General features: G+C 35.2%; 1 protein-coding gene across 1 annotated transcript in view; it reads left to right on the top strand.

Annotated features, from left to right (window-relative positions):
• The first annotated feature begins 5,633 nt into the window (after nucleotides 1–5,633).
• LOC101209457 overlaps nucleotides 5,634–12,533 on the top strand; it is a 31,733-nt gene continuing 24,833 nt past the window's right edge. Inside the window, exons 1-7 of the mRNA XM_011655640.2 lie at nucleotides 5,634–5,795; nucleotides 5,878–6,162; nucleotides 6,379–6,438; nucleotides 6,522–6,614; nucleotides 10,053–10,281; nucleotides 10,948–11,054; nucleotides 11,979–12,041. Coding sequence (XP_011653942.1) covers nucleotides 5,790–5,795; nucleotides 5,878–6,162; nucleotides 6,379–6,438; nucleotides 6,522–6,614; nucleotides 10,053–10,281; nucleotides 10,948–11,054; nucleotides 11,979–12,041 — 843 coding nt within the window. The 5' untranslated portion in view covers nucleotides 5,634–5,789. The remainder of the gene's footprint in view (nucleotides 5,796–5,877; nucleotides 6,163–6,378; nucleotides 6,439–6,521; nucleotides 6,615–10,052; nucleotides 10,282–10,947; nucleotides 11,055–11,978; nucleotides 12,042–12,533) is intronic.

Genomic DNA, 12,533 nt, shown 5'->3' on the forward strand with positions numbered 1-12,533 from the left:
AAAAGTAAATCCAAGTGTCACAACCATGTAGTCATGCATTTTGAAGAAAAGTAGGATGTGGAGAAAGTGATTAGGTGTTATTATCACGTTAAGAGGTGAGTCTAATCAAGAATTAAGTGTCACCTTAATCACATGCATGGAACTCTATAAATAGGCCAACTTCAACAATCATTTTCTCACAACTTACTCGTGAAAAATCACTCAAATTAGTCTTGAAAGTTCAAAAATTGAGTCTAATTTGTGAGTAAGGGCTGTTATATGGTTTGGATTCAAGGAAGTTTGCATTTTGATTAAGAGAAGGTGAGAATGTCATTTATTGGGTGAATCTGAGCAAGGTGCATTCCAAGTGGACTCCAGGACTCGTCTTTTGGAATTGGATTCTGAAACTTTGAGGTAAGTAAACTAACTCATTTAGAAAAACTTTGTAGAAGGAAGTTTATGTAAAATATTTAGAGAATGTAAGTTATGATTTTTCAAAGTTGAGTCATGTTTTTGGAATTTTAAACAGTGACTATGTTGTGGGCGTGAGTTAGGATGGCACATGGTGGATGGAGAGGACCAACGTGCGCACCAAGCATGCGATGGGCACAAGAGTTGGCAGTAAGCACGCACGCAACACCTATTGCAGGGTTAGCACGCGCAAGGCCCCTAAACCATGCACGCGTGGCCAGCCACAACACCATGTCATTAGGCTTCGATAGGCTATTTTCAAACTGTGTTGAGCTGTTTTGTTATTTTTGGAATTTTTTTAAGGATCTTTTGGATATTTTCATGTTCAAGGGACTACATAAGGAATAAATATGAATTTTTTAGGAAAATGAGAATTGAAATGAATTCATGAGACAAAGGTTATACAAGTAATGTGAAAAACACCATTTTTTAAATCATTATTTATGAAACATTTTTTCAAGCTCTACAAGCAATAGCTTGTGAGTAATACCATGATTTTCAAAGTATTTATTGGATATCATGTTAGGATTTACAAGTAAAATGATGTACATGATCTCAAGTTTTTATACAAGCCATGTTATTGATAAATGTTTACTAAAATGATATTTCAACCTATGTTATGATTTCATGATTCCAGGAAATATTTCAAATTCTTTCAAGGAAATATTTCAAATGCTTTCAAGGAAATATTTCATATTTCAAATAATTTTATCTCATGCCCTAATATTTTATGAGACATATTGTATACATGTGATTAACTCCATAATGATGGTATGGTTGACGAACCTATTTTTAACTATGGGCCATTAGGAAGGGTATATTGTTATGCCTTAAGGGAGGAGGGTTAGCTACCCATCGACTGTTTCGTCTTCAAACAAATGGGTAAATACTGTCGTGGCTATGGAGGATTGTCTTTTAAAAGCTATGTAAATGTTTCAAGTTTCACGTTATGATTCTTTGCCTACAAATGTATTAAAGCTCTGATTTTATACTAAAACATTTATGAAAACCTGTTTTATAAAACCGTTGCTCACTAAGTCTCTCAACTTACCCTTTAAAAAATATTTTCCCACTTTCCAAGTACATATTATGGATCTCTGCCTGTTGAACATAATGTTGTCCGACCAACGTAGTTTTCTTATTACAAAGGACATTGTTTGTTTCAAAATAGTCATGTGACTGTTCAAACACTTATTTATTCAATGTTTGGTTCATTATCCATGTTATATTATATAAAAGATTTCAAGTGGGTCACACTACAGTTTTAAGTATTTCAAGTTTAAAGATTTTCGTTATTGAATGCTTCATGTTTTCAAGTCAGTGTTAGTTGAGGTTGCTTCGGAGGCGAACGACTTCAACTGACATCACACCGCGTCTTGGAACGAGCAAGCAGTGCCCGAGACGAGGTGTGACAAAAATCATGCCTAAAATCCTTAGATGATGCTTGAGAACAAACATTATTTTAAATTTAGGAGTGATGACTTGAAGAAATAACAATTATTATGGCCTTTTATGTAAAATAATGAAGCCTAGTCTAGTTGTCTAACATGTCACTCAATTAGAGATTAAACATGACATATTAACAAGTTGAGCAGTTGTAAAAACCACTTAAAAATACCTCTTAAAAAGTGCTACATTCCACCTGTAAAAACCACTTACAAAAATTCCTAAAAAGTGTTTAAGTCACATTTTGACTCTCAAAACAACCTAAAAAGTTCTTAAGCATCACTTTAACTCTTAAACCAACCTAAAAATATGTACAAAAACAAAATTAACACTTTGTAAGTATTCCAGTTTATTATGTATATATTGTTCTGTCGTCAAGAAATCCAAGAGAAAAATCTGAAGACAACAAGCACAATTAAAGATCAAGTCCAAGGTTAAATTGAAATCGTGTATTTCATGAAGTGTTCGACTATGTTTGATGGTCCCAGCCGTAAGTCGCAAAAGATGAAGCGCGATAAAACCGTTGGTCGGTCAATAATTCGTCGTAGAGAATATGATCAATGGTATGCACAATTACTACACTCAAGTAAGGACATCAACAATTCTTTAATATTTAATTAAAGAACAAAGGTGGTTGCTTCTATTTTTTATTGGACATTTTGGATTTTAATTTTATGTTTAATTTCGTTAAATTGAAATACGTGTAATAATAAATAATAATAATAATATTTAGAAAATATAATTTTGTAATAGTATATCCATTATGTAACATGGAAGCTTTCCATTATGTGATATAATGAAAAGATTAGATAGTGAAATTTTCCCATTATGATAAAGTATGTAGGTAGTCTTTATTTAAGTCAATTTCTTTTGTAATTACAGTTAGGTTTTATCTCTTTTTCAAAGACAATCTTATCAGATAATTAGGTTTTATCTCTTTTTCGAAAAGAATCTTATTAGATAAGGGGTCCTATCCTATCTGATTCGATCTTATTTTCTTTTAAATTTTATCAGATAAAGGGCTTGTTATGTCTGATTCATGTTTATCTCTTAATATTTTCCATTTTAATTATGTTTGAAATCTGGGGTCTATAAATAAACTTTCAAGTTGTAATCCAAGGTACGTTGCGAAATATTATTGATCATACTTTACTATGCTCTCAATATTCTGACTGTCTACTTCTTGTAATCGATCCTAATTCTCTTTGCATCGACATTGAGCAGTTGGTATCAAAGCCTAGATTCTACGTCAACCTGTACGTCCATGTCTAAGTTTGTGGTCCCGACAGCAAGAAACAAAGAAGCGTAGTGAGACCGTTGGTCATCAGTAATCAGTCTTAGCACATACAGGTATAGATTCTTGACCCAAGAAATTTTAATTTTAGAATTAATAGAAACTTTTGAAAAATAAAATTATAGCATGAGAACTTAAAATTTTCAAATGTCTAATTTTCTGAAAAAATTTCTATCTTCTAAATCATCTTCAAAAGAACTCTCTCAAAAAGAAATTGAGGAATAACATACTGCTTTCTCAGACGCAAATGATATTACCAATGAATCAAACGTAAAGTAGGCATTTGTTACAAGAGAATTAGGATCGAACATTGAACATCCTTATAAAGCCTAATAGATGCATTGGTAGGCAACTTCAAAATTACTTTGAAAGCACTAATAGATTCAGGTGCGGATCAAAATTGTATTCAAGAAGGTCTAATACCCACAAAATATTTTGAGAAAACCACAGAATTTCTCCCTGGAGCAAATGGTAAGAGGTTAAATATCGAGTTCAAACTTTCAAAAGTACATGTTTGTAATAAAAACCATTGCTTCAAAACATCTTTTCTTTCCGTAAAAGATCTTCGCCAAAAACTAATTCTAGGTACACCTTTCATTACTCAATTGTATCATTTAACGATAATTGAAAATGGTTCAGTAACAAAAAAAATTTGGGAAAGAATTGATTTTTGAATTTAATTCTCCAATTTTGTCTCACAAGCTTTTAAAAATCAATGTTTTAAAAAGTGAACAAATAAAAAGAAAACAAAAACAAAAACAAATTAGCTTTTTAATGGAAGAAATTGACTACAAAAGAATTGAAAATTTAAAAGAATTTACAATTGAAAATAGAAGAAAGGAGATCCAAATTAAAATTGAAAATGATATTTGCTCAAGTCTATCGAATGCATTTTGGAATAGAAAAAAACATGTAGTTAATCTCCTCTATTCAAGAGAATTTAATGCATTGAACATTCCAACAAAAGCTAAACCGATTCAAGTGAATTCCGATTTGCTAACACATTCAAATCTAATAAGACCTTCGAAGAGTGAGGGTCGTAAGCGACCTTTTATGTCAACCACGCCCTTTTGTCCTTCATTTATATTCCTATTTTTGACCATTTCTCAATATAAACAAAATTGAAATTGTATACTTTATGTTAAAAAAAATACACAAACTATTGGAGAAAATTGGGAAACTCTCATCATAAACCCACTTCCTTTTTTGTTAAATCGTACTGTTGAGATTTTGTTCTCACTATCTCGTTCGAGGATTTTCAAATCCTTCTTCTCAGTCCTATTCCGCTTCAATTTCCTTAATCAAACTCTCGCCGCCGCTACCGAACTTCAGTGGTATTCCCATCAGTGTCGCTGTCATTCTTCCCTTCTTCCATGTCGTTCTCTCTCCTCGCCTCGCCGGAAACTGGAAACCCACCATACCCAGTAACATTGTCAGCTGGTTTCTTCCAATGGGTAGAATGATTTTCTGATTTCCTCAAATGGGCATCGACGAAATGAGTAGTAACCACATCAGTTCTTGAAAATTCCTCCCGAAAGTGTTCATCGTCTGAAGATTCACGGGTCTGAAAAAGCTCACTGCAACTGGGGTAGTGGGGTAGTAGTTCTATTGAATAACTAAACTCTCAGGACAAGCAGGGGAATTCTTAACGATCCAAAGGGAAAAAAAATTAAACGAAGATGATAAACGATGAGATTGTGAAAGTGATAACCAAGATCATCTAGTTTTGATTTTTTAATGTAAAGTATACCATTTGAATTTTGCTTATTAGTGTGTTTTTGTATAATGTTAAAATTTTAATACTTTTTCTAACCAATTAAATAGATTTTTGTTCCGTGAACTAGTTTTGTCATCTTATCCAACTCAACACTCAATGGAAGTGATTGAAAGTTAAGTTAGAAACCATTTAAAATCATTTTGTAAAGATGAGGATTAAAGTGTATGTTTTGAAACTTTAGGTACTTGCGAATTTTTGGTAGTGTCGCAAGGTGATCTTTGTATGTTGAATTTTTTCTAAGATGGTGTATTTCAAGGGTTAGTTCTTCCAAACTTTTTCTCGGTAGAAAAATATGGTTAATTTTAAAAGTATGTTTTTGTTTCTCTATATTTTGTTGGTTTCAAACTTGAATTTCAATTGCACAAAGTTCACATAAATGATAAAATAGTTTACCTTAATCAATATTGGATCATTGAAGCTTATAGTTATAGATTAATAAGGCCTCCTTGCTAGTTGATCACTCGACAACAAGAACGAAATGAAATAGGTTGAAAGCACAAATTTGAATGGTTGAAATTTATAAAACAAAAACGGCATGTGATACAACTCAAACAAGTTATAATATAAAGTTTATTTGGAGGAGATTTTGATAAGAATTTAATAAAAAGAAGTAAACTTTGTATTATACTAATAGTAAAAAAATTAAAAAAGAAAAAGAAAAAGAAAACATTTGGGATTCGAATTGCTGACTGCTATTCTTGTAAAGTCCAGCGAACAGAAATGAGAAGTTGAGCGGAGACAAAACAGAGAGCATAGCAAGCAACTAGAGCGAGAGAATCGAAATAATCAATCGAATTGGGGGAAAAGCTTCGTCAATCTATTATGGCGGTAATTTTCCAGATCTTCTCTTTCTGCACAACTCCCTTTTGTCATTTCCTTCCTAAACATTCGTTTTTTGGGGTGTTTACAGGATTCGTCGGGGACGACGCTGATGGATCTGATTACTGCCGACCCATCAACGACTTCGGCGGGATCCACCTCCACAGCTGCTTCATCGGTCCAGTCGTCAATGATTAGTTCATCTTCAAATTCCTCCTCAAGTGTTCTCCCAAGTGCACTGGGGAAGCCAGCCGGAGAGAAGAGGTCTAAGAGGGCGGCACTGATGCAGATCCAAAATGATACAATTTCTGCTGCTAAAGCAGCTTTGAATCCTGTGAGGACCAACATTATGCCGCAAAGGCAGAGCAAGAAGAAGGTCCATCTCTTACATTATTCACGTCTTTTCTTCTCTTTCTCGGAGTGTTTTTTCCTTTTTTCTCTTTTATTTTATTTTTTGTTGTGTGCTCCATTTTTTTTAGAAATAGGATGGAATCTGGAAGTGGAGTTTGGAGTTCGAAAGGGAAAATTTTTGAACTGTTACTACTGGTGTTTGTGTTGATTTATGTTTTGTTCAATTTGATATGTTTTGCAGCCTGTTTCTTATTCCCAATTGGCGAGGAGTATCCATGAACTAGCTGCTACGTCTGATCAGGTGAGCAGTATGTCACGAGTCTTACTATTGTGATTTGGAAGGGTAACATTTTGAACTTTGCTATGTTTTTGTAAATTTTTTAGAAAAGCTCCCAGAAGCAGTTGGTGCATCATGTATTCCCAAAACTTGCCGTCTACAACTCAGTCGATCCTTCGCTGGCCCCATCTCTTCTCATGGTACAATAACTCCTTTCTTTCTTTAACTTTTTGATTTAGATATTAAATTTGTCTAGCTTATTAGTGTTTTATTGGTAAGACATTGATGTAATCCCAAACATCTATATTTTCTTGCATTCCATAACCAAATCCTTTATCCCATTCTAATTTCTAATGAGCTTTGGGGTGATTAGACGGTAAGTAAAAGGGCTTGTTGGGTGTTCAAGCTTGATTTTGTGAAAGCATATGATTCAGTGGGCTGATATCTACTTCTTGAAGTTCTTAAAAGAAAAGGCTTTTTTGGTCTATGGATTAGAATTATAAGATCGATATCGGCTTGTATCTCCAACACTTCCTTCTCAATTCTCATTAACAGAGGACTGGGGGGTTTATCAAGAGCTTCGGGTTTGAGATAAGGTGACACCCTAGCCCTTTTATGTTAGTACTTTGTAATTGATGGTTTCAGTCAACTGATTCCATAAAGTCCCAACCAATAACTCTAGAGCTCCATAGAGATTTTATAAAGATATCATTGATAGCTTGCACTTTTTATTCTTGAATCATGACAATGTCCAGATTGCAATTTTTTATAGATTTTTTGAGGGCTTCTCGCTTAGAGGTATCTTTTAGGCCCCTCATGTTCCAGGAAACTATCTTCATGAGGCTGAGTGAAAGAAAATAATACTAGGTTGTCTTCTTAGACCAGAATTATACCACAATCATTGACTAAAAACATCAGGTCCTTAGACAATTCCGAGGGGACTTTGATAGGAGGGATGGTAACTTCATCAAATAGGCAGTAAGGTCTGCCCCTTCAATCTCTGCATTAACCTTATGATCAAAAGCACTTAGGATACCCACTGATTCTTCACTGTTGACACTGAAAGGTGAATCTATAGCCTTGGCAAGATGCTTCTCAGAGGAATTGGTAATATGACAGGGGGAGCTTCGCAACAGAGCACATTAGTGTTAGGGTTGGGGAGTTTAGTGTAGTAAAAAGACTTGGTAGGGGAGCCTGTGGATACTGACCTGTTGAAGCAATCAGAGGACTGAACTTTGGTGCTGCACACCTCCAGGAGATCAGGGTTTTTTTTTCTGAGATGGATGGCTCTGTTCGGTGGATTTGAGAAGGGGCTGAAAGTAGAACTTTGAGAGAACAAAATCCATTCAGTTCAGATTTTAAGAGAGCTGTCCATAAGTTGTTGAAAGAAGTTTGCTTTCTGATGTAATGCTTAAGGATTTTTGGGGTTTGAAAGGTTTTACCTCCTTTGGATGGGTTAAACCTTTTGCCTTTTGGAGATACCAGAATCTGGATGGGCCGCTGGGCTGACAGTAAAGGGAACTGCAGTGGCCGAATTAGAGTTTAGTAACTGTTTAAGAGTGGCCAAATCCTTAATTACTGCGGACGATAAATCATAATTACTCATGATAGTAATTAAGTGGGCTTTTCCCTTGTTTCTCTCACTTACCGGCTCTTTAACAGTTGGATTAATAAGGTTTAAATTATTTCCAGTGGGCCCCATAACCTTTTTGAGACAGTTGTGCTGAATGGGTTTGGTATTAATCAAAGACTGTTCAGTTGCCCGCCCAATTAAATCGTCTACCAAGTTTATGTTGGCCCCTGTCTTCTTCTCCAGCACTGGTGAGGAGGCCGAAAAATGCTTCAGGATTTCGAATGGGCTTCTATTCCTGGGTAGTACTGCAAAGGATGATTTGGGTACATCCAAAAACTGGTGGAAAGGAGGAGAGATCAAATCCTTCATTGTGAAAAACTTCCCTTATTCTCAGCTGGTCTATGGAGTTGCTGAAATCATCTTGCAGACTTGGGGCTTTACTGTGGTTAGGGAGGTTTAAGAACTCAAAATCACCAAAATGCAGGAAGATATTACCCTTCTTTAGATCTAAGATTTCTATCGATGAAGGGAAAAATCTGCAAAGATTCTTCTTGACCTAAATTAGGGCTTCGCTACAATTAGTAAGATTCAAAGTTTCAGTGGTTCTATCTATTAGACCTCCAAAATGATCTTCAATTGATTCAAAAGTACTTCTACACAAAAATCCAGGGTAAGATTCTTGATTTTGATCTAGCCCCCATATCCTTTTAGCACAAGTGGCCTACTGTATTTCAAAGTGTCCAATTTTTCAAATTTAAGATGGAAATTTCCCAGCTTGCCACTTTTCTTCCTCGCAGATGAAGTCTTTGATTGAACCTTGTTCTAAGCTAATGAGTGCGTTGTCATTATAGAGGGGGTTTATAACAACTCTGGTTAAAAATTTCTTTTCCAACTGCTTACGGATCAACCTCCAGTTGTTCGATGCAAATAGTTTGGAAATAATGCATAGGGTATCGAAATCAACCTTGACCACTTCATAATTAACCATTGATTGTGATTTTGGGGGGAAGGATGACAGGGAGCTTGATGATTTCCTTTTTGATTGAAAAGATGGCTAGGGTCCCTTTTTTGGGCCTTGTTGCTGGTAAGTTAAAACTTCTGGACTTGACCATCTCTATGTAACTTGATCTTTCCACCGATGATTGAGGGAAGATTTTTGTTGAGTTTCCTGAGAACCAACTGATGTAATTCACTTTTTCTACAAACTTAGTCAGCATCTTACAGAAGGACCACCAACCTTGTTTATTTTCACTGGAACAGACTCTTGGGTCATTAGCTATGACCCAACCAGATTTTGCTTGAAACTTGGAGACCTTCAGCCGGCCTCTGTCAATGTCAGCATGCTTTTGGAAGAAACGTTCAACTGGAGATTTGACGAGTTCAACAATAGTAGATTGGGTTCATCAGAGATTGAAATACTTCTGTTGGCTTCCTCATCTTCAATGATACAACTATCATTCTCTTTCCAAATGCAATAGTGAGACTGGTTGATTTTGCAGCTGACAACCTCCATTTTGAAAATATGTTGCTCATCGGAGAGGGCAGCCGACTGGCTGCCAGGGAGGAGAGAGGAGAGAGGAGAGAGGAGAGAGGGGAGAGGGGAGAGGGGAGTGGACTTACCTTTTTGGTTGGATTTACTTGTTCTTCCATTGACATTTGTTTCTATAAATAAAGAAAACAAAAGGAAAAGGGGAAAAGAAAGAATTTGACGATTGACGATATAATTGTTTCTTGATATCTATAAAAGTCTTGATTGGTTTTACAATGATCCTTAGTTTGACATTACCAATTGATGGATCCTGATCTTTAGTTGGGTGAATATTGCACTTGCAGAAAATTAGAAGACACGGATCTGAATTTGATACCACGTTGGAGTCTGACTCCATTAACAACTTTTATGTTTGACATTTTTATCTAATTTTTTAAAAAGAAAAGATGCAAAACTTTTCTTTAAGAGTACAAAAAGAGACTAGTGCTTCGAGATACAACAGGATACAACCTTTTTTCATTTAATTTCGGACAAAAAAAACCAAACCTTGATGTTTATCCCCTTGTAAATTTGCAGCTAAATCAGCAGTGTGAAGATAGGAGTGTCCTCCGTTATGTGTACTATTATTTAGCCAGAATTTTATCTGATAATGGTGCACAAGGTGTCAGTACAGGTGGTGGGATCCCGACCCCTAATTGGGATGCTTTAGCTGATATTGATGCAGTTGGGGGGGTGACTCGAGCTGATGTTGTACCAAGAATAGTCAATCAGCTTGTAAAAGAAGCCTCTAATCCTGATGTTGAATGTAAGCTGGTTTCTTTTGCTCTGTTTCTTTTATTATAGTTTGCTCTTACAATTCCTTATTCCCTTCCTCCCCCCATGCTTTTTCTGTTTCTGTGTTTTCAATGTTAGATTAAAATAGCATGTTTGTCAGCTATTCCTTAATTCCTGATCCAATGGTGAATCAGAATAAATGTCTTAAATGTCTTTAGCAGATAGACATATATGAGTTCACTAAAAACCATTCTTTATCAAAGAAAAACGTAGTGGAGTCTCTCCTAGTGTCATGTAATCTAGTTTCCGGTTTGCGATTTTGTGGATTTACTTTCGGGGTTTTCTCAATACTTTTTACCTGTGGCTCTAGTAGTGCATTGACACATTTCATTCTTATGTGATTTGTACTGCCTTTTGGTTCATCCTTTGGGTTTTTGTTTATTTATTTATTATGAGAAACTGAGAATAGTTTGCCCTTTGGTTTGGCCACCATTATAGCTGATTTTGTTTTCTATAGCAAACAATTGTTTTGCATATAATTCTTCTGTACAATTTTGTGTTACTTGGGGTTAGGGTTTCTTCTTTGCTTCTTTTGTTGGTCCATTTCGTTGAATTTGAACTAAATATATTATTACTTGTTGGAGGTTCCTCAAGTAAAATGTTTGCATCTTCTTTTGACACTGTATTTTTCTTGAAGTTCATGCTAGAAGACTTCAGGCACTAAAGGCTCTTACCTATGCTCCTTCAAGCAGCTCTGAGATTTTATCCCAACTATATGAAATTGTCTTTTCAATTCTCGATAAGGTTTGTCTTTACTGGCTATATGCACAGTGTTTGTTTAGTTTTCTGGTAGATGAAATCTGTTATGTGCATTATTTTCTTTGCTTTGTAGGCGGTAAGGTATTTATGCGCAGAAAGTGAATAGTTAAGTGATGCAGGATAAGTTTTAGAGTAAAATACAAGAGATTTAAGATTCTTAAAGGTTGGTGGTTGTTGGAGTTTGCAATCAAATTTTCAGGTGCTATTTACGTGATAGTCTGATAATTTGAATAGTATCAGAGAATCCATTTTAGATCCTTAAGAATCTGCCTAGGCCTTCTCTTATCCAAAAAAAGAAAAATAAATAAATAAATAAATAATCTAGCTAGGGTTTTCCTAAACCTTGGTCTAAGATATTTTTGATTGGTATACACATACATTTTGGGTTATTTGAACTTTTGAGATGGTGGCTGTCCTTACAAGTCGTTGAATTTTCATTGTTGTGTCTAATTGGCCTGTTTACTTTAGAAAGTGTTTAGAAAGTTCTCAAATTGTCAAATTTAGGAAGTTTTTAGAAGTATTAGTCTCTTGTTTTTTCATTTTTTTCATTTTTTGATCTCTATGAGTCAGGTTTGCTTACGCACACCACAATTAATTCCACGGGGCAATCCTGCTTGAATCCATTACCTATGAGCCATTTATTGAGAGTTTGAGACTATGTCTCTTTCTTTATTACTGGGCCAATCATTTTCTTGTAGAAGGCCATTGCCTATTAAACACTTTAATAAGTCTCTTAGCTTCCAGTTATTTTTTCATACAACCCTCTTAAACACTTCTTTTGTTTGCCTTGTTTGTTTAGATCTTATAATCTGCTAACCAATGGTTGATCTCAATTTATGAATGCTTTCCTGTTGAGCTACTACTTTCTTCTAACATAATGTTGTGTTTATTTTTTACACGGATTTTCAGGTTGCTGATGCTCCTCAAAAACGCAAGAAAGGGGTACTTGGAACCAAAGGTGGTGATAAGGAGGTAATTTCTTAAAAAAATTGTCGTAGTTTCTGACCATCATCCAATCATCCTTACTCTTGGATGGGGTCCCAATTATTTTAAATTTGAGAACATGTGGATGGAACACCAATTTTTTGAGCAGCATGTTACCAATTGGTTGAACAAAAATCAATTGAATGGTTGGCCAGGGCACAACATACAGAAGCTGAAAGATCTAAACTTAGCTCTCAGATAATGGAACAAACTTTTGGCTGTACAAAGGTAAAAGAACAGATTTGATAAATGAACTTGCCTGAATCAAGGAATCGGAGGACGAACATGAATTTTAATCCCACATAAGGCAGAAAGGGAAGGTTATCAAAGAGGAACTCAGACAAAATAATGGCTGTAAAAGACTGGGAATTCCTCGACAAAACAAAGGCTTTGGTGAAACATGGAGAAAATGGATCGGGGTGTATATCTTCATCAAATTATTCTACCATCATTAATGGTAGATCTACGGGTAAGATAAAA

The sequence above is a fragment of the Cucumis sativus genome, chromosome 4 (assembly GCF_000004075.3).
Source record: "Cucumis sativus cultivar 9930 chromosome 4, Cucumber_9930_V3, whole genome shotgun sequence".
Classification (NCBI taxonomy): domain Eukaryota; kingdom Viridiplantae; phylum Streptophyta; class Magnoliopsida; order Cucurbitales; family Cucurbitaceae; genus Cucumis; species Cucumis sativus.